This window comes from Triticum urartu, chromosome 5 (genome assembly GCF_003073215.2).
Source record: "Triticum urartu cultivar G1812 chromosome 5, Tu2.1, whole genome shotgun sequence".
Taxonomy (NCBI): domain Eukaryota; kingdom Viridiplantae; phylum Streptophyta; class Magnoliopsida; order Poales; family Poaceae; genus Triticum; species Triticum urartu.
Genome location: NC_053026.1, coordinates 259,484,348 through 259,507,150, shown reverse-complemented (window position 1 = coordinate 259,507,150; position 22,803 = coordinate 259,484,348). Strand labels below are relative to the sequence as shown.

Sequence of the window (22,803 nt, the reverse complement as noted above, 5' to 3'; positions counted from 1 at the left end):
TTTCGACATCGCTCCATTATTAACTAAATACTCGATACTTATGTACCAACATTACTTGTTTTTTAAATAGCTGAGCACAGTTTGCAATGTTTGCTTAAGGTGCATGAATGAATGAACATAGTAGTAGAAAGTTGCACAACATCGGATCGACTCAGTTTGTTACGCTACGTTTTTTCAAGAATAACAAGTGGCATGACCACAGAAACTTACCCTCTCCCTAAGATTTGTCTGTCACATCCTGTCAAAGTAGCACTATGTGTGTCTTGTCTTTGTTGGTTGGCAAAAATGAGAAAGAAACTATTTATCAAATGACATTTTCATAAACAGGATTCCCTGGGTGATATGGTGTTTTCACTCTGTTTGTTAATGTGTTAAACCAAAGACAGCAAGCACCTCCCTACAAACAAGACGAGGGGAAGGGAAACTGATTTCAGGTCAAAACCTTCATGTGCATGGAGGCGCCCAAAACAAGACATGTTACAAGAATGGCAGAGCACTGATATCGACATGCTACCACCAACTAGAACTGGGAGAGAGAATGCTCAAACAAAAAATATCTAATTATTCCTCGCCTTAATGCTTTTTCTGTCGTGCCTTGATCACAGCATGACCTGTTTCTTCCAAATGAGAAAACAACTTGCTCCTGAATGAAACATAAAGGTTATTTCAGGTTAACAAAATGTAATGGGCATGTGGCAGCAAAATAAATGAGAGGGCAGGGAGGGTACCTTGACTCGAAAGTATCTCCACATGTTTCACAATCATTGCGTGCCTTCGAAACCTCCTGGTACGATGAAGCAGTGTTACTTATTGTTGAAAATGGCATGTCACGTAAAGATTAATAATTCATACTTGATGCAAACAAAAGCTTCATATTATCCTCGTGAAAGAAAATCCAGATTGTATTACAAATGCTTAACAAGTAGCATTTAGCAATATTTGATCGTCGGAAATTTATGTGTTTTCCAAAGAGTGAAATGCAGAGGCCCTAAAACTGTTCTTGTGTCACGGTAGTCCAAAAACTTCAACACTACAGATTCAGGTTCCAAAAGTTTGTAGTTCATCACAGGTCCTAAGCTGCCAAAACCATGTTTGACCTGCGCACGTGGCATGTTGACGGTCACCACGTCAACATGTGCCCCATGTGAATAACCAAATACAGAATTATTTTGCATGCAAACCTCTGGTATCCCTCGCATTCTCACTTGGGGTCCCTCGTTCCTTTTCCGCAGACATGAGCATGCGGCGACAGCATCGGTGGAGCAACTGCACCTTGAAAGCCACTGCTACATCCAGGCACCCAGCGCCAGTGGTGGTGCTGCCTTTCAGCGGCTCTCGGATAGCACCCATGCTGCAATCCTCGTGATTTGCGGGTGCCACAGACACACAAGCAACAGCTCGTTTTCATGAGGTTTTCAAGCACAGACATCAGCTTGTTTTGTCCGCAGCACAAGCAACAGCTCCCCTCACCCCAGGGGGCACAGATACACAACATCTAGCATGCCAGCATGCCAACGTTCACACGTGAAGACGAGCGAGTCAAAGGAGTCAGCACTAGGATCCATGGCTTCTGGAGCTGCTTCTCCTCCACGTCATGGCCGCTGCTGCTGCTGAAGAATGCCTCCTCCAGCAGGTCAGCATGGAACATTAGTGGTACAGTGCCCTGGGGGTTTGAATACCGTTAGAGTGCTGTGACGCCAGCAAGGAGCCCAGTTCAGAGCAAGGATAGCACACATCAGAGGTGACCGCTGGGCGCTGGCTATGCTTAAGGTTCACCTGTTCCAGGATGCAGTCGCTCCACCGTCTGCCGCCATGAACTTGTGTGTGGGGAATAGAAAGGAGGGACCGCGAGTGAGAATGAAAGGTCAAATATGGTTTCGATAGCGACCGTCAACATGCCACGTGTGTAGGCCAAACATGGTTTCGATGAACGAATTCTGCATGTCCGTATAGTACCACACATTGTTTTTAAGGCGCACCTAAGGTACGGCAGGGCATCGGGCTCACCTTTGACAGCTCCGTATAGTACCACACATTGTTTTTAAGGCGCACCTAAGGTACGGCAGGGCATCGGGCTCACCTTTGACAGCTCCGTAAGGCGTCCGCCTAGGACAGTAGGATGTCTGAATCGTCCACCTAGGGGCGCAGGGCGATGCCTTGTCCCAGATCAGACGGCATGGGCGGCTGAGAGTGGCCCGTGCAGGAAACTTTAGTGGGAAAAACTGGCTCACGCACGAACAGGTGCGAGGAGGGGGGAGGACGGAGGATCGAACCAATCGTAAAGGGATTCCTCCTCTCCTCTCTGGACCTTTGGCGGTGGCACCTTCCTCCACGGCTCGACCTGTGCCCCTCCTCCTCTGGGTGCATCAGCAAGGTATGACTCCCGCGCTCATCTCACTTCCCCACCCTCTGCTCTTTCTTCTATCCCCCCTCTCCCAGTGCTTTGTTTCTCCCAGCAGCATAAGGTAGATGTGCCTGGCTGCTTGCCCCCTCTCCTCCTCCCGCACATCAGTTTCCTCCCAAATCTGCTTATCCACCAACAAGGCAGCAGCCCCACCACCGCTTCTCTCCTTCCCCATGCTTGATCTGGTTGCTCTAGTGATTTGGCTCTTCTCTCTTTTTCTTTAACGGCTGGTTGGGCCTTCTCTCAGTGTTGCTGCAGTAGCCAGGTGTACCTGCTCTGATGGATCCTGTGGCTGGTAATGCTTATGATCTATCCAATGATCCTAGGAGAAGAGGTACATCCAACAATCCAGCTTGGAAGTATGGTTCTGGCCAGATTTAGAAAGGAAAGATTTATTCCAGTGTACATTGTATGGCAAGTTAGTCCATGCTGGAGTGAGAAGGCTGAAGCGGCACCTTTCTGGGGGTTCCAGTGATGCGGATAAGTGTTCCATGGCATCCATCGAGATTAGGAAAGAGATGCGCAATTCATTAGAACACAATAAAGTTTAAGCTATGGAGCGATATACAGATGAGGAGGATGAAGCTGATGTTCAAAGGCGCCTTCCTGTCATATATTAGCTCACAACATGATTTGAGGCCTATGCTTTGGTAAAAGTTATCATGTTATGCAACTTGTGGAGCATTTACATTAATGCTAGTTGTTAAATCTCCTAATTGGCTGCCATATTTATAATATATTTATGTGTCTAAGGCGTCGCCTCGCCTTACGCTACAAGCGCTTAAAAGGTGAGGCGGGGGTACAGCGCCTCGCCTCACCTCGGCTTACAAACATTGGAACCATAAGATGTATTGCCACCATTCCAAATTAACTGAAGTTCTAGCTTTGTCCTAAGTCTAAGTTTGACCAAGTCCATAGAATAATATACTAATATACACCACATCAAATATAGTGTGGAAATATATTTCATGATGAAACGAATTTGGAAATATATTGCCTCGGCTTACAAACCACAGCCACGGTGAAACACAAAAGATTTTTATTTTTTATAAGATTTCACATCTGTGCATGGATGTAATGTGTGTGTGTTTCATTAGGGGAGCAAAACACATGAGCTAATTTCAAACATATAACAAGAATAAAAGAAAACTGGAATTATGCCAATCTAGACCAACTTAGTTGAACAGACACACAGAAAAGCAGCATATGGCCATTAACATGGAACTGACACCATCATATGGCAATTGACATGGAACTGACATCATCATATGGCAATTGACATGGAACTGACATCATCATATGGCAATTGACATGGAACTGACTAACTCGTATATTATGTTGACCAATGTCCTATGACATATACTTAATCGTACTCAACTTTATTTTCCCAAGTATGAAAGCCCAAGTAAGATGATGGGTGAGCATAAAAGTTTAGAGTGGCGGATCAGATCTGTATCTCTTGGATTTCATGCCAAAATATTGAGTTTAGCAAACAAGAGATACCCATAAGAGGGTGTGTATAAAATAAAATGAAGAGTTAGTTATCTTCACTTAATTACTAAATGTAAATGGTATTTAGTATCATGAGTTCAATCTCATAAGTCCAGGGACTTCAGTTTTTATAGTACGAAAACTATCAAAGACAAGAACACTGTACTCCCGGCAGAAGAAAAAAAAACACTTGTACATAAAACAATAACTCCATCTGCCTAGCTCAAAACCCATCAGCACTCACATGCTCAATCACCATACACAGTTCTCATGAAGGCTATCATCATATTTCCCTTCCTATCATATATCAATAAGATGTTCGTAATCCACACTATGATGAATATATAAAAATGTATTAGAACATCACAAACATGCTAGAAGCCCATTGAACTAACTTGTAGGGACAACCTTCCCCGACAGGGCGCTGGAATTGACATAGCACGAGATTAGGAAACTATGTTCTTATTAGTATAAAATCAAGGGTCTGCCTAGGGCATATCTAGATGTGTCCTAGTTCAAACTAGGAAGGAAAAAAAAGACAAAAGAAAATATTTGCACAAATCTCCACGTAAAATCAATGACATAGGACTTAGTTGTGCAATACTTGGCAGATCTAGATGTGCTTTAGTAAAACTGTATAATCAACCCTTTTGCACATGGCTCTCTAGTGACATAGTTCTCACAAATGGAGTATATAGTAATCTGCTCACACAGGGCTCCAAATAAGTGGTTCTTCAGCGACAAAAGACACCCTATCTGCTCACCTTAATACAACCATTGGAAATTATACGGGGTTTGAGCAGTTAGGCGGTTCATCAAGCAACTTGAAGTTGCATATATGGCTCAAACAATGTCAAATAGTTTTTGCTATCGGATCGAAACAACATTACAGGGTTTAACCACAACACAAATACCAGGATAAGCTTGCTACGAAGTATACGACAAAAATAAGAACTATGTCCTGGATTGGAAAAGAGCACAATTGTAAATTTACCTTTTGCTTCTTTCCCTTTGATGTGAACTTTAGGTCAGCAGAAACAGTTGTTTTCTTCTCTGCGCCTTTCTTGTTCTTTTTGTTCTTTTTAGGATTGTCAGTCTTTTCGTTCTGTTGGCTTCCAACGCTTGCTGATGTGCCGTCATCATTAGAAGTGGGTGGACCTTCCGCCTTATCATCAGCATCATTTTCATCATTATCATGCACAGATTCCTCATACGGAACATCATTCTTCATACCATGTCCACTATCAGCATAACTACCTTCATCTTGTCCCTTCTTTGATGCCCGCCTCCGGCGTCCTTTCTTCTTGACACTCTTAACTTCAGAATTTCTATCTTCACTGTTATCATCCTCTGTAACAACAGAAGGAGCTTCCTCTTGAGGAACCACATAGCCACTTTTCTTGTTCTTACGGCTTGACAACATCGCCTCCAACACACTTGTCTCATCATATGAACCAACCTCCTGCTCCCCATTATTGAAGTCCTTATTACCATTGTCTTCATCCGCCACCTCCAAGCCCTCGTCCAACTCCTCAGCCAACTCTTCTGCAGCATCTGACCAATCACTCTCCTCGGACTCGTTAGCAGGCTTGAAGTCGAACCCCACATCAACTTCTTCCCACTCACCTCCTGCCTCCTCCTCGGCTTCCTTTAGAGCCTCCTCCTCCTCCTTAAAGGCCATCCTCAGATCAGCCACCTTATCCTTATGCTTCCTTGACTGCTCATGGTTCTTCCACTGCTTCTCCGACTTGAACTTCTTATTACAGGCGACACAGTACAGCTCCTCCTTGGCCTTTTCCCTCGTCTCCTCATCATCCTCTTCCTCAAAGGCTAACTCGATCTCGTCCACCCTCGCCCACTCAGGCTCTTGATACGCCATTGCCCGCTCCTTCTTCTTCTTCTCCTCAGCCTTCTTTCGCTCCATCTCTTCCTTCTTCTTTTTCTCTTCCTCTGCCTTCTTCCGCAGTGCCATGTCAACCACCCTCTTATCTCTCTTCTTACAGAAGGCAGCCAACCCTCTCACAGCATCGTTATACTCCCGCCGCGCCTTGCGCATTGCCTTCTTGTTATCCTCCTCCATGAGCCTCCTAACACGGCGGTTCTCCCCACGGGATGCGTCCCACTCGGCCGCCCACCCGAAGTCCATAACCGAGCCGAAACCCAGCCAGTAGGAGTAGAAAGCGGTGACCTGGGTGTAAGGGGAGTCGAGGTTGCCAATGACCGGCGGCGTGGAGATGGAGTCGGTGGGGATGCCCATGCGGCGGGCATAGGCGACCTCCTGGGCGTATACCTTGTCGAATACGTCGCCGTAGACCTTGTAGAATCCGCGGCCGGAGTCGGAGAAGCCGGAAAAGGCGGAGGTGGAGAAGAAGGAGAATAGGTCGGGGACGGGTGAGGCGGAGGCGGTGCCGGAACGGGAGGAGACGGGGTCGGCGAAGAGGATCTGGGAGCGGTGGGAGTCGTAGTAGGCGCGCTCCTGGGGGTCGGAGAGGACGGAGTGCGCGTGTTGCAGCTCCTGGAAGGCGGCGGTGGCGGCGGCGACGTCGGAGCCCGGGGCCTGCTTGTCGGGGTGGAGGGTAAGCGCGAGGCGCCGGAACGCGAGCTTGATGTCGGTCGGGGAGCAGTCTCGGGAGAGTCCGAGGATCTCGTAGTAGCAGCACTTGGACGCCGCCGACGCCATGGCCGCCGCCGACGACGACGACGCTAGGGTTTTCGAGGCGGGCCTGGCTCAGGGAAAGAGGCAGGGAAGACTTGTTGCCGTGTAAATAACGGTGGGCTTAACTTAGAGCTGGACGATAACTGTTCTTTTAGAGTACTGAGTTGTAATTTTGTACGTCTCCGAATTATACTCTGTTTTGCTTGGATGTCACACAGTTTCGGTTTCCTACGGGTTGTTCGATAAACTGCCAGTCTGAATTGTTTTTTCTTTAAGTAAATATAAAATAATAGGGGCCTATTATAAAAGTTCACCGAAAGTATAAAGCACTTCAAATATAATTAAAATTACATCGAGATATCTGGATCATCGAACAACCACTATCGCTGCCAGAACAAGCCACCGACACTGTTCCCATATCAGAGTCGGTTGGACCTTGTTGATGACAACCGGTAAATCTTCATGCATATATGGCCTTAAGGACCAGGAACTTGGAGTCGTAGTCGTCGTCGTTGGACTGATGTGGAGCATCTGGTACCAGATCTGACACACGACGAGAAACTTCGCTCGAAGGAGAAGACATGAATTTATGGCAGAGTTCCATCGACTTCCTAACAGACGAATTGGGTGAGAATCAAAGTCAGGAAGACCAACTCAAAGATGAAGCGCCATCGTCCATCCGAGCTCCAACCTTGCCAGAACTAAAAGGCTCTAACTAAACTGCTAGCCGGAGGGGGAAGAGAGAGATGTGTTGTGACGCCCCGAGACCGATGCTCGAGAAGGCTTCCTTATATTCCGGGTTTCGCCGTGTGTTTCATTTGTGCTTGCCCTTTTATTTTTTTGCATTGCATCATGTCATCATGCCATCATCTCATAAATCTTTTGCATCTCAACTAAATAAATCGTATGGATCTTCGATCCATTTAAATCGAGGGAAGGATGACTTCTCTTTATAATATATCCTCCCGATATTAGTGGAGCTATTATAAAATAATCCATTCTTATGGAATCACCTAAAACACACTTGCAAAATTCCCCATGCCTTTGTTATCTTGCTGCTTGACCTCGAACCTTGTCCGTAAATTCTTTCATCATTTTCCGGAGCTCCACCAAAAATCCAAATAGTTTTGGACTCTTCATTACCTTGAACTTATTCAAACCATTTGAATTAAATTCAAATGGATTTGAATCTAGATCTTTCAATCATGCCACTTTTATTTTCTGGATCGAGCTTATTTTTTTGCGAGTCCGGGAAAGTAATCCCCATGCCCAAATTCTTGTCCACTCTTTGCTTCCTTTCTCTCTTTTCCTTCTTTGTCCTTTTCTGTTTTTTCCGAGAAGTTAAAGAGAAGAGAGAAAGAGAGAAGGGAGTCCGCAGTCCAATTTGGCCCAAGGCCCACTCCCGATCAAACCCTAGCCTTCCTGAGTCGCTACTCCCTCTTTCCCTCGTTCCCTCACTGCCGCCAGGAGCCATCTCCTCGATCCCCATCTCCCTACAGCGCTCTGCTCGAAACACCCTCCTCTCGCTCTCTTCCTCACGCACCAGGGAGGAGCCCCGAGCCCTCACACTCTGCCCTCGCACGCGAGCTCAACCTCGACCCGCCGAGCGCCTCTTCCACCTGCACCTCGTCGCGCCTCCTTCGGCTGTCGCTCCAGCTGCTCGCCTCGCGCCTCTGCGCCGCCGTCTCGCCATGGCGCCCGGACCGGCCTCCCGCGCGCTCGGCTCCTCTTGCCGTCCACTGCTCCGCCTCCCTCTGGCCGTGCACCTCCCTTCCTGAGGTCCTCCTCGAGCTACCTCGTCGCCCGAGGCAGTGCCTCCCCGCGTCCGGTCGCCGCCGGAGTCCATGACCATCGCCACGATTTCCTCCTCTGCTCGCGAGCCGTGCTTCGCTGCCGCGCCTCCCTGGCCTTGCTGCCTCCGCGGGGCACCGGCAGCACATCCACCTCGCCGTCCGATGCTGCTCCGTCCCTGCGCCACCCGGTGACCCCGTCGTCACTCCGACTGGCGAGTCCAGGCCGCCGAGCTCTTCGTCTTGTTGTTGCTCCGCCATCGACCTCCTGTTGCTGCAGGACCATCCACACTGGGCGCTGTGGGCATGCTGTTTCTTCTCTCTCAAGGTCGAAAGGACGTCCGTTACAAGAAACACCAAGTACCACGACGGTCCTCCAAGAGTTTGGGTTCGACAAGTTTGATGACGCTATTGTACAACTACATTACCGAGACCGGCAAGACCGACTGAACGAAACCGCCAAGTACCTCTATGAACGGATGCGTCAAGGTCGCTTTGGAAATCGCCAAGTACACCACCGACAAGATCACACGGATGCTCGAAAGAGTGCTGAATGAAACGCCAAGTACCACGACGACCATCGGCATGCACCCCTACACCGCATCGGAACACCGAGTTTTCCTCTTCGGATGTGTGCACGACTATCAGGGCCAAAAGACCCGTACACCATTATCGTCTCCAAAGAACCGTGTAACGGAACCGACAAGTTCGACTACGACTCGTGTACGGCTACGCGGGATTCCTCGGACGCCAAGTTCAACGATGCGTCAAGTCCCTCGCCGTGATCCCGAACATCTACGGAAAATTGTGCAACTAAGAACGTGATCGACTACCACCGCCCAGATCACGAGTACCTCTACCGTCGTCATGTACCCCTACTTCCACTACCGAACGTCCCGAGAACGTCTACTCCCCTACACCGCTTTGAACTTGAACCCCTCCGATAACGCACGCTTCGAAGGTATAACCCCGAGACGACCGTCCGAGAACGTTTGCATGTGTTGTATGAGATGCACCCGTTGTCTGCACCGTGTCCGAGTTGTCACTTGCTCGGTCCTCCTCTTTTGTCGCTAACCCGTGGGGACCCGGTATCCAGGAGCACCCCACCATCCTTGCATGACACGCTTCCGTCACTTTTCCTTTTGCACCGGTATCCCCGTGAGCTACCGGAACCGATATGGTGCCGTGGCATTATTTTCGGATTCGTCGCCGTGGCACCCTTTCTTTCCGCCACGATGACAAATGCTTCATAATATGCTCATGTCAACATTTTCTTAAAACTTGCATAAAACTTTCACATGCCATCCGCATCATGATAACAACATTAAAAATGGTTTAAATTGTTGTTTGCATTAATTTGCTAAATGCATATGGGGTTTACCGGATGCGTTGTTTGTTATATCCGGCCCCATTGAAATTGCTTAAATGGTATAGTTTTGTTATGCTTCACATCTTGCCATGTTAACCAACATTTAATATTGTTGAGTACCTAAATGAGAGAGAACTAAATAATTGATGTGGTGTTCCGTCGATATGCAACTCGTTGCATATTGAGCTCCACTTAACTTGTAGTTTTGTTTGTGCATTTTGCCATGCCATGCCTCATTAAACCGGACATGCATCATACTTGGGTGTGCATCATGCCATGTTTATTTGGTGGTTGTTTACTATGTTGTTTGCTTCTTTCCGGTGTTGCTTCTTCGGGTTGGTTCCGATAACGTCGTGTTGTGAGGATTCGTTCGACTTCGACCGTTTATCTTCTTTATGGACTCATTCTTCTTCCTTGCAGGATCTCAGGCAAGATGACCATACCCTCAAAATCACTTCTATCTTTGCTTGCTTAGTTGCTCGCTCTTTTGCTATGCCTATGCTGCGATACCTACCACTTGCTTATCATGCCTCCCATATTGTTGAACCAAGCCTCTAACCCACCTTGTCCTAGCAAACCGTTGTTTGGCTATGTTACCGCTTTGCTCAGCCCCTCTTATAGCGTTGTTAGTTGCAGGTGAAGATTGGAGCTTGTTCCATGTTTGGAACATGGGGATTTTGCGTTCCTTACGCGGTTGGGTTATAATGGGAACCCCTTGACAGTTTGTCTTGAATAAAACTCCTCCAGCAATGCCCAACATTGGTTTTACCATTCGCCACCTAGCCTCTTTTTCCCTTGGGTTTCGCGGACTCAAGGGTCATCTTTATTTTAACCCCCCCCCCCCGGGCCAGTGCTCCTCTGAGTGTTGGTCCGAACTGAGCTGCCTGCGGGGCCACCTCGGGGAAACTTTAGGGTTGGTTTTACTCGTAGCTAGTCTCATTTGAGTGTGCCCTGAGAACAAGATATGTGCAGCTCCTATCAGGATTTGTTGGCACATTCGGGCGGTGTTGCTGGACTTGTTTTACCATTGTCGAGGATGTCTTGTAACCGGGATTCCGAGCCTGATCGGGTCTTCCCGCTAGAAGGAATATCCTTCGTTGACCGTGAGAGCTTGTGATGGGCTAAGTTGGGACACCCCGCAGGGATTTGAACTTTCGAAAGCCGTGCCCGCAGTTATGGGCATATGGGAATTTGTTAATGTCCGGTTGTAGAAAACCTGAAGTTTATCTTAATTAAAATACATCAACCGCGTGTGTTGCCGTGATAGTCTCTTTCCGGCGGAGTCCGGGAAGTGAACACGGTGTTGGAGTTATGCTTGATCATAGGTTGTTCTAGGATCACTTCTTGATCATAGTTTCTCGACCGTGCATTGCCTTCTCTTCTCGCTCTCATTTGCGTATGTTAGCCACCATATATGCAAGTCGCTTGCTGCAGCTCCACCTCATACCTTTTACCCTTCATATAAGCTTAAATAGTCTTGATCGCGAGGGTGTGAGATTACTGAGTCCCCGTGACTCACAGATACTTCCAAAACCAGTTTGCAGGTGCCGATGTTACCGAGCAGGTGACGCAACCAAGCTCAAGGAGGAGCTCGATGAAGATCTTGTCCTTTGTGTTGTTCCGTTTCCAGTTGATCAGTTGTAACGCCCCGTGACCGATGTGCCAGGTGTCGTCCAGTGATTCGTTGTTGTTGCGTTGTCATTGCTTGCGTGTCTTGCATTGCATATCATGTCATCATGTGCGTTTCTTTTGCATACATGTTCGTCTCATGCATCCAAGCATTTTCCCCGTTGTCCGCTTTGCAATCCGGCGCTTCGTTCTCCTCCGGTGGTCATTTCTACCTTTATTTCATGTGTGGGGATTCAACATTTCCGGATTGGACCGAGACTTGCCAAGCGGCCTTGGTTTACTACCGGTAGACCGTCTGTCAAGTTTCGTATCATTTGGACTTCGTTTGATACTCCAACGGTTAACCGAGGGACCGAGAAGGCCTCGTGTGTGTTGCAGCCCAACACCCCTCCATTTTGGCCCAAAACTCACCTAAGTCTTCTCCACCATCTAGAGCGTTCGATCACGATCGCGTGGCCGAAAACCGCACCTCATTTGGACTCTCCTAGCTCCCTCTACCTATATATATGTGATCCCCTCCGATTTATTCACGGATGAAACCCTAAAATCACTCTCCTCGCGCCGCCGGACGCGTCCACGCCGCGCCGGACGTGTCCACCGCCTGCCGCCACCTCACTCCCACCAATGGGGAGCCGCCACGTCATCCCCGCCGCCGCTCCAGGCCAATCGGCGCCCGCCACCTCACCCAGCCAGCTCTCTCTCTCCGCCGCGCGGCCCGCGGGGCCCAGATCCGGCCCGCGCGGGCCCGGTCGCCGCCGCCGCCCGAGGCTCTCGCCTCCCCGCGCCTGCTTCCCCGAGCCGCCACCCGCGCCGTGCGCCACCTTCGCCGCCGGCCACCGCGCCCCGCCGCCTCGCCTCTCGCCGGCGCGCACCTCCGCCGCCGCGCCATTGCAGCTCCGCCCCGTCGCCGCTCTTCGCCACCGGCGCTGCCGCCTGGTCGCCGCCACCTCTGCCGCCTCCCGCCGCCCGTCTCGTCATGCGCCGCCGCCACACGTCGCCGGCCCCGCCGTGTGCATCGCCGGCGCCGCCCGCATCGCCTCGCCGCCCCGCCGTCCTCGCCGGATTCGACGATTCCGGCCATCTCCCCCAACTCCGGCGAGCTCCACGACCGTCCTCGTCATCCGCGCCAACCGGGACCAGATCCACCACTCCCTCCATCCAAACACAGCCCTGCTCCGCCCGGATCTCCTCGTCCCGGATATCCTCATCCGCCCGTTGACTTTCCGGAGGTGTAAATTTCTTCTAAGTCCTGAGTTTCCCAGATCCATATGCACATGTTCATCGCATCGTAACTTTGCATCTGTAGCTCCGATTCATGCATATAGCATATCAAAATGTTCATCTCAGAGAGTACATCATTTCATTCCATTGCATCATTTTCATTTGAGTTCATCTTGATGCCTGAAATACTGTTAGAAGAGGGCTACTTGAGTTAATTGTCAGATCTGCTACTTTGTTTAGGTTTTTGTCATTTTTGCCATGATTAATGTGTGCATGTTATGCCCTGATGTTCTGCATGTGTTTTGTTAAGGGTTTTGTCATCTTTCCAGAGGTGCAACCCATGTTTTTTTGTGATGTGTGTGGTGTCTAGTGCAAGCTTGCCAAGTGGTGCACTTGCTAATTCTGTTTTCAGGGACTTAGTAATTTCACTAAGTCCTGGAGCTGTTTATCTCATGATGCCATATGTTCATGTTGTTTCCTAGTGATCCGTGCCTCTTTTGAGGATGATCAGTAAGGATGTTTTGTTAATGTTGTAGTGCTCTATCCATCCATGTCTTTGTTTGCAATTATGGAGCACCCTAGCTTGAGTCAATCGAGCTCTACTTTTGCTACTTTGTGAATCTGGGCAGATTGTCAACTTGTTTGCAATTTTGCCGATGTTGTTGTAGTTGATCCGTGCATGCTATGCTTTTGTTCTTGCCATGTCTAGATTTCATTTTGTGCCTTCTTGATGGGTGCATGCTTGCATTGCCATGACTTGCACCGTAGTGAGTGCATCGAGCTCGTGAACATGCCTACTTGAGTTATATTTCAGCATGTGCCAGTTTTCACTAAGTCTGAAAACTGATTATGTTTTTGCTATGTTCACATGCTTGCAATTGTATTTTCTGATCCCTTTTGGCTCAAGGTCACTAAGGGACTTTTGTTAAGCTCTTTGAGTAGCTCCATGCCATGCTTTACTTTGCCATGTTAAGGTCCTGTAGCTTGTATTTTTGTGGCTCCGAAGAGGGCTATCTGATCTGAAATTCCAGACAAGTGTTAATTTCACTAAGTCTGAGATCTGTTTGTCATATGCATTTTTGCCATGCTTGTTTGAACCTGTTAATGGATGAATTGGCCATAGCTCAGTGCTAGACTTTTGTTAAGAATCTTGTATGAATCCTTGCCATGTATTTTTTTGTCATATTTGGGTGCTGTAGCATGTTCATCTCATTGCATTTAGATGCCTACTTGCTGTAAATCGCAGACCGGTGTCATTTTTGGATCCTTGCCATTTCCAAACCGTAACTCCGATTCCGGCGTTCTTTATATCGTTTTCAAGCGATTTCGTCTCATATTTCCAGTGGCACACTTGGATTTCCAAGTTGAGGCCAGGTTCATGCATTTCCTGTCATAGCTTGCATTTTGCATCCCGCATCGCATCCCGCATAGCATCTCATCTTTGCATTGCGTTCTTTGAGTTTTGCACGTGGTTGATTGTATCCTTGTTGCTTGTTTGTCATGTTTGGGTAGAGCCGGGAGACGAGTTCGCTAACGAGGAGCCCGTTGAGTTTGCTTTCGAGGATCCAGTCAACTCTGACAACTGTGCAGGCAAGATGATCATACCCTCGAAATCACTACTATCTTTGCTATGCTAGTTTGCTCGCTCTTTTGCTATGCCAATGCTACGATGCCTACCACTTGCTTGCAAGCCTCCCAAATTGCCTTGTCAAACCTCTAACCCACCATTGTCCTAGCAAACCGTTGATTGGCTATGTTACCGCTTTGCTCAGCCCCTCTTATAGTGTTGCTAGTTGCAGGTGAAGATTGGAGGCCGTTCCTTGTTGGAACATTTATTTACTTGTTGGGATATCATTATATTATCTTGTTATATTAATGCATCTATATACTTGGTAAAGGGTGGAAGGCTCGGCCTCTCGCCTAGTGTTTTGTTCCACTCTTGCCGCCCTAGTTTCCGTCATATCGGTGTTATGTTCCCGGATTTTGCGTTCCTTACGCGGTTGGGTTATAATGGGAACCCCTTGATATTTCGCCTTGATTAAAGCTTGAGTATTCTATAGTCTCACCTAAATAGCTTGGCGTAATCATGGTCATAGCTGTTTCCTGTGTGAAATCCGCGGGTCATCTTATTTTAAACCCCCCCGGGCCAGTGCTCCTCTGAGTGTTGGTCCAAACTAGAGTCCTGTGCAGCGCCACCTCGGGGAAACTCGAGGTTTGGTTTTAGTTGTATGGAGAGCTCATCTGAGTGTGCCCTGAGAACGAGATATGTGCAGCTCCTATCGGGATTTGTCGGCACATTCGGGCGGTGTTGTTGGTCTTGTTTTAACCTGTCGAAGTGTCTTGAGTTACCGAGATACCGAGTCTGATCGGAACGTCTTGGGAGGAGGTCTATTCCTTCGTTGACCGTGAGAGCTTGTCATGGGCTAAGTTGGGACTCCCCTGCAGGGATTTGAACTTTCGAAAGCCGTGCCCGTGGTTATGGGCAGATGGGAATTTGTTAATGTCCGGTTGTAGATAACTTGAACCTTAATTTAATTAAAATGAATCAACTGAGTGTGTTACCGTGATGGCCTCTTCTCGGCGGAGTCCGGGAAGTGGACACGGTGTTGGAGTAATGTTTGCGCAGGTTGTTCTCTAGTTTCTCGCTCGTGCTTTGCCTTCTCTTCTCGCTCTCTTTTGCGAATAAGTTAGCCACCATACTTGCTAGTCGCTTGCTGCAGCTCCACATATATTACCTTGCCTTACCTATAAGCTTAAATAGTCTTGATCGCGAGGTGCGAGATTGCTGAGTCCCTGTGGCTCACAGATTACTATTACACCAGATGCAGGGCTGATGATTCCTGCTCCAGGTGACGCGTATGAGCTCAAGTGGGAGTTCGACGAGGACTCTCAACGTTACTATGTTTCCTTCCCCGATGATCAGTAGTGGTGCCCAGTTGGGGGTGATTGGGACCGTGTCGCATGTTGGGTTATCTTTTATTTTGGCGCCGTAGTCGGGCCATGAGTGTTTGGATGATGTAATGTTATTTATGTACTTGATTGACGTGGCGAGTGTAAGCCAACTATTGTTATCTCCCCTTTATTATTTATATTACATGGGATGTGTGAAAGATTACCTAACTTGCGACATATGCCTTCAATGCGATTATGTCTCTAAGTCGTGCCTCGACACGTGGGAGCTATAATCGCATCGAGGGTGTTGGTAATCAGAGCCTTCTCTGACCTTAGGAGCCCCATTGCTTGACCGTTTTAGCAGCCGAGTTTTGTCTAGAAAAATCTTTTGAGTCATTTAGGAATTATATATCGGAGAGTTAGGAATTCTTTTTACTTCCTAGTCTCCTCATCGTTCTGGTAAGGCATCTCGACGTAGAGTTTTGACTCCTCTCTTCTCAAATTTCACGAAATTTTTTTTAGATTATGCGGTGGGTTGTGTGAAGATTACCTCACTTGCGACATTGCTTTCAATGCGGTTATGCCTTTAAGTCGTGCTTCGACACGTGGGAGATATAGCCGCATCGAGGGCGTTACATGTGTCCTGGTTGGCGACTTGGCGATATGTCGTCCTTCTTCCCCCTAATTTCTCCTCTTGAATCTTCTTTCTTCCTTTATTGATCCCCAATTAGTACTCTAATTTTTCTTGTCCAATTCTCTTGTTCCTTCCAGATCACAGCAATCCCCCTGTTCTCTCTTCTCCCCAATATCCTTTAGAGAGAATAAAATAGAGTGCCTTCCCTTGATTCTATTCAGATCCAAGCTCATGTGTGTTTGTGTAGATTTCCTTGTGTGTGTAAACTCCCAAGTTTCTCCCGATCTAATTCCGTCCATAGTCCACCTGCTTTTCGCTAGGGTCCTACTCGGTGCCTGGATCTGCTGAGCCTGTACGTGGAAGCCTTTTATCCGGTTGTCTAGCTTGCTGCTTTGATCTGGTGAGCCAGTGAGTGCAAGGTATTACTTATTTGAGGCTCTACTCTGTTGCGGTCATGGATAATTGAAGATTGAGAAACAAGGATGATGAAGCTGATAGCCTGGAATTGTCAAGGCAAAGGTAAGGGGCTCGACAGTCAGAAAATGGTGTACCTTGACAATTTGATGCGATCAACTAATGCTAAGGTAATCTTTTTATCGGAAATCAAATCCTCTAAAGTTAATTCCAAGGACTTAGTTAATCAATTTGATATTGAGCATAGTGAAGTGGTGTCAGGATCACACCGATCTAGCATGTGACACATCATATCACTTTGCGGCCTCACGCACGATATTCCCACTGGTGCCACCTTACCTGGCCCAGGACCGTTTGCGCCTTTTGGCTCACGTATATGATAGTGTCGCTAGCATCCATATGGTAAAGAACCCGGGCCGACATGACTAGTCGTGAATCCAAAGTGGCACTAACTTACAGGGACAGGCATACATGACCCAACAACGAACGTGTCGGTCATCAACGTATGAACCCAAGTCACAGCAAGCTACAAGGACTTACAGGAACAACGCGTGACATTTCCCAGAAGGGACATACACAGGAACAAAGAAGGACACATGCCGGCCAGCCTAAGTGTTCTGGAGCAGTAGCAAGCTACCATGGCTCAGTGGAAGCACTAGGAGACATTTCCCCATAAGAGAGGCTACCAAAAATAAACAACTAGATTGTCGGATCCCACACATACCAAGCATTTCATCAACATACAGACAATATTCTCGATATGTGCAAATACAACATGGCATCACAACAAAACTCTACGACTCAAATTGTTTATTCATTAGGCTCCGAGGAGACAGATATTACAAACATGGGTCTGATGACCCAGCATTCAAGTCATACAAGCAACAAGGACAGGCAAAAGCATAAACATGTCTGAGTATAGACATCTGAAAAGAGAGAGAGGGCTACTAAGCCTATCTATCTACAAGACTCCCCAAAGGGTACAAGGTCGTAGCTGAGGTAACAAGCTAAACGTCGGAGTTCACGCGGAACTATTAGTGAGACTGAAGTCTCTCTGCAAAACATAAATTAAGCAAAACGTGAGTACAAATGTACCCAGCAAGACTTACATCAGAACTAGCTACATATGCATCAGTATCAACAAAAATGGGTGGTGGAGTTTAACTGCAGCAAGCCAGCTTTGACTCGGTGGCTATCCTGAACTACGACTGCAAGTAACTCTTTTGAGGTGGCGCACACGAGTCCACATATTCACCATATCAATACACCACTATGGATCCGCTCCCGTCTCCCTACGAGAACGCCATCCATAGCACTCACGCTTATCTTACGCATTTTAGAGTATCCACTTTCACTTGTCTATGAACTGTATAGGCAACCCAGAAGTCCTTTACCGCGGACGCGGCTATTCGAATAGATCATTTATAACCCTGCAGGGGTGTACTTCTTCACACATGTTTCCACCACTTAGCGTCTGCACACGACATGTGCTCGGCAGACTTCAAGAGAAAGCCGACGTGGGTGTAGACCATGACCTGACTAACCACACAAGTCCCTAGTCTAGGTTTAACGCCTATTCAGGTTCCATCCGCAGGGAGTCTGCCCGAGGTTTCCACTATGGCCCCGAACGATGTGTGCAGGGTTCCCGACCAAACGGGCGTCCCAGTACACCGTGCCACGTGCCTACTGCATCACAGCCCACCCCTCGGGTCAACGTTGCGCACGGCCTCCAGCATACTACAAACACCAGAAACTACTTGCAACTCCTGGACAGAGACAAGGGGGGTTAATAAGTCGAGCGGGGTCATATTGTTGGGGAACGCAGTATTTCAAAAAATTTCCTACGATCACGCAAGATCTATCTAGGCATGCATAGCAATGAGAGGGGAGAATGTGTCTACGTACCCTCATAGAACGGAAGTGGAAGCGTTTAGTAACGCGGTTGATGTAGTCGAACGTCTTCGCGATCCAACCAATCCAAGTACCGAATGCACGGCACCTTTGCGATTTGCACACGTTCAGCTCGGTGACATCCCTCGAACTCTTGATCTAGTTGAGGCTGAGGGAGAGTTTCTTTAGCACGACGGCATGGTGACGGTGATGATGATGTTACCGGCACAGGGCTTCGCCTAAGCACTACGACGATATGACCGAGGTGTTAACTATGGACGGGGGCGCCGCACATGGCTAGGAACGATTGATGTGTGTTCTAGGGGTGCCCTCCCCATGTATATAAAGGAGGGAGAGGGAGGGAGGCAGCCTAGGACGTGCCCAAGTAGGAGGAATTCTACTTGGGCCCCTAGTCCAATTCGCCCCCCTTCACCATATTTGGACAAGGGGGAAAGGAAGGAGGGGGAGGGGAAGGAAGTAGGAGTCCTACTTCATTCTTTCCTTTTCCTCCTCTCCCTTTCCTTTGTCCCCACGCGGCTGGCCCTATAGGGGGCGCACCATCCCCTTGTGGGCTGGTGTGTTCCCTTACTTGGCCCATTAAGCCCATATCTTTGTCGGGGTTTGCCCGGAACCCCTTCCGGTGACCCGGTATCACCCGGAACATTTCTGGTGTCCGAATATAGCCTTCCAATATATGAATCTTTACCTCTCGACCATTTAGAGACTCCTCGTCATGTCCGTGATCTCATCCGGGACTCCGAACAAACTTTGGTACATCAAATCACATAACTCATAATACAAATCGTCATCGACCGTTAAGCGTGCGGACCCTACGGGTTCGAGAACTATGTAGACATGACCGAGACACATCTCCGGTCAATAACCAATAGCGGAACCTGGATGCTCATATTGGCTCCTACATATTCTATGAAGATCTTTATTGGTCAAACCGCATAACAACATATGTTGTTCCCTTTGTCGTCGGTATGTTACTTGCCCGAGATTTGATCGTCGGTATCATCATACCTAGTTTAATCTCGTTACCGGCAAGTCTCTTTACTCGTTCCATAATGTCATCCCGCAACTAACTCATTAGTCACATTGCTTGCAAGGCTTATAGTGATGAGCATCACCGAGAAGGCCCAGAGATACCTCTCCGATACACGGAGTGACAAATCCTAACCTCGATCTATGCCAACTCAACAAACACCATCGGAGACACCTGTAGAGCATCTTTATAATCACCCAGTTACGTTGTGATGTTTGATAGCACACAAGGTGTTCCTCTGGTATTCGGGAGTTGCATAATCTCATAGTCAGAGGAACATGTATAAGTCATGATGAAAGCAATAGCAATAAAACTAAATGATCATTTATGCTAAGCTAACAGATGGGTCATGTCCATCACATCATTCTCCAATGATGTGATCCCATTCATCAAATGACAACACATGTCTATGGTTAGGAAACTTAACCATCTTTGATTAACGAGCTAGTCAATTATAGGTATACTAGGGACACTCTGTTTGTCTATGTATTTACACATGTACTAAGTTTCCGGTTAATACAATTCTAGCATGAATAATAAACATTTGTCATGATATAAGGAAATATAAATAACAACTTTATTATTGCCTCTAGGGCATATTTCCTTCAGTCTCCCACTTGCACTAGTGTCAATAATCTAGTTCACATCGTCATGTGATGTAACACCAATAGTTCACATCGTCATGTGATTTAACACTCTATAGTTCACATCGCTATGTGACCAATACCCAAAGGGTTTATTAGAATTAATAATCTAGTTCACATCGCCATGTGATTAACACCCAAAGAATACTAAGGTGTGATCATGTTTTGCTTGTGAGAGAAGTTTAGTCAACGGGTCTACCACATTCAAATCTGTATGTATCTTGCAAATTTCTATGTCTACAATGCTCTGCACGGAGCTACTCTAGCTAATTTCTCCCACTTTCAATATGTATCTAGATCGAGACTTAGAGTCATCCAGATCGGTGTCAAAGCTTGCATCGGCGTAATTCTTTACGACGAACTCTTTGTCACCTCCATAACCGAGAAACATTTCCTTATTCCATTAAGGATAATTTTGACCGCTGTCTAGTGAACCACTCTTGGATCACTATTGTACCATCTTTCCAAACTCATGGTGAGGTACATAATAGGTCTGGTACACAGCATAGCATACTTTATAGAACCTATGATTGAGGCATAGGGAATGAAGTTTCATTCTCTTTCTATTTTCTACCATGGTCGGGTTTTGAGTCTTTACTCAACTTCATACCTTGCAACATAGCAAGAACTCCTTTGACTACTCCATTTTGAACTACTTCAAAAACTTGTCAAGGTATGTACTCATTGAAAAAATTTATCAAGCGTCTTGGTCTATCTCTATAGATCTTGATGCTCAATATGTAAGCAGCTTCACCGAGGTCTTTCTTTGAAAAACTCCTTTCAAATACTCCTTTATGCTTTCTAGAAAATTCTATATTATTTCTGATAAACAATATGGCATTCACATATACTTATCAGGAAAGGCTTTAGTGCCCACTCACTTTCTTGTAAATACAGGCTTCACCACAAGTCTATATAAAACTATATGCTTTGATCAACTTATCAAAGCGTAAATTCCAACTCCAAGATGCTTGCACCCGTCCATAGATGGATCGCTGGAGCTTGCACATTTTGTTAGCACCTTTAGGATTGACAAAACCTTCTGGTTGCATCATATACAATTCTTCTTTAAGATATCCATTAAGGAATGAAGTTTTGACATCCATTTGCCAAATTTCATAAAATGTGGCAATTGCTAACATGATTCAGACAGACTTTAATCATCAATACGAGTGAGAAAATCTCATCGTAGTCAACATCTTGAACTTGTAAAAACCCTTTTTGACAAGTCGATCTTTGTAGATAGTAACACTACTATCAGCGTCCATCTTCCTCTTGAAGATCCATTTATTCTCAATGGCTCGCCAATCATCGGGCAAGTCAATCGAAAACCATAATTTGTTCTCATACATGGATCCCATCTCAGATTTCATGGCCTCAAGCCATTTCGTGGAATCTAGGCTCATCATCACTTCCTCATAGTTCGTAGGTTCGTCATGGTCTAGTAACATGGATTCCAGAACAGGATTACCGTACCACTCTAGTGCGTAAGGTACTCTATTTGACCTATGAGGTTCGGTAGTAACTTGATCTAAAGTTTCATGATCATCATCATTAACTTCCTCACTAATTGGTGCAGGCATCACTCAAACTGATTTCTGTGATGAACCATTTTCCAATTCAGGAGAAGGTACAACTACCTCATCAAGTTCTACTTTCCTCCCACTCACTTCTTTCGAGAGAAACTCCTTCTCTAGAAAGGATCCATTCTTAGCAACAAATAACTTGCCTTTGGATCTGTGATAGAAGGTGTACCCAAACAGTTTCCTTTTTGGGTATCCTATGAAGACGCACTTCTCCGATTTGGGTTCGAGCTTATCAGGTTGAAGCTTTTTCACATAAGCATCGCAGCCCCAAATTTTAAGAAACAACAGCTTAGGTTTCTTGCCAAATCATAGTTCATACGGTGTTGTCTCAACGGATTAGGCGGTGCCCTATTTAACGTGAATGCAGGTGTCTCTAATGCATAACCCCAAAACGATAGTGGTAAATCGGTAAGAGACATCATAGATCGCACCATATCTAATAAAGTGCAGTTACGACGTTCGGACACACCATTACGCTGTGGTGTTCCAGGTGGCATGAGTTGCGAAACTATTCTGCATTGTTTCAAATGAAGGCCAAACTCGTAACTCAAATATACACCTCCACGATCAGATCCTAGAAACTTTATTTTCTTGTTACGATGATTTTCCACTTCACTCTGAAAATCTTTGAACTTTTCAAATGTTTTAGACTTATGTTTCATCAAGAAGATATACTCATATCTACTCAAATCATCTATGAAGGTCAGAAAATAATGATACTGTAAGTGCATCTAGTGCCACCCCTAGTTGGTTTTGGAGTATTGACGACAAACCTAGTTGAGGGACTAATGTGTGTGAGAATTGCAGGATAACACAGGTAGAAGTCCCTCATTGATTCGGTTTTACTACCAGAGATGACCCCTAAAAATGTATGAAGACATTGAAGTCAAAGGTGGTATATGAAGATATTCACATTGAAGGCTATGACAAGAGAAGACACTATATGAAGGCCTATGGAGCTCGAAGACTTAGAATCTTCGTAGTTCTTTTCTTTTGTGTTGAGTCATAGGAACCACGTACTGTTAAGTGGGGTCAAGAGAACCAGTCAGAATGACTGAAGTGATGCCTAAACCAAAAACCTATGTCTTCGAGTGAAGACTATGAGAGCGAATCTTGTCCAGAGTCGGACAAGTCA

The 22,803-nt window shown here is 46.7% G+C and overlaps 1 protein-coding gene across 1 annotated transcript; it reads right to left on the bottom strand.

Moving 5' to 3' along the window:
* Positions 1-414: 414 nt before the first annotated feature.
* LOC125508539 (DNAJ protein JJJ1 homolog) lies at positions 415-6,675 on the bottom strand. Its single transcript, XM_048673267.1, has 3 exons — positions 4,890-6,675; positions 729-784; positions 415-643 (listed from the first exon to the last, which is right to left on the bottom strand). Exons 1-3 carry the CDS (start codon positions 6,573-6,575, stop codon positions 574-576), a joined length of 1,812 nt encoding a protein of 603 aa, XP_048529224.1. The 5' UTR covers positions 6,576-6,675; the 3' UTR covers positions 415-573.
* Positions 6,676-22,803: the final 16,128 nt, after the last annotated feature.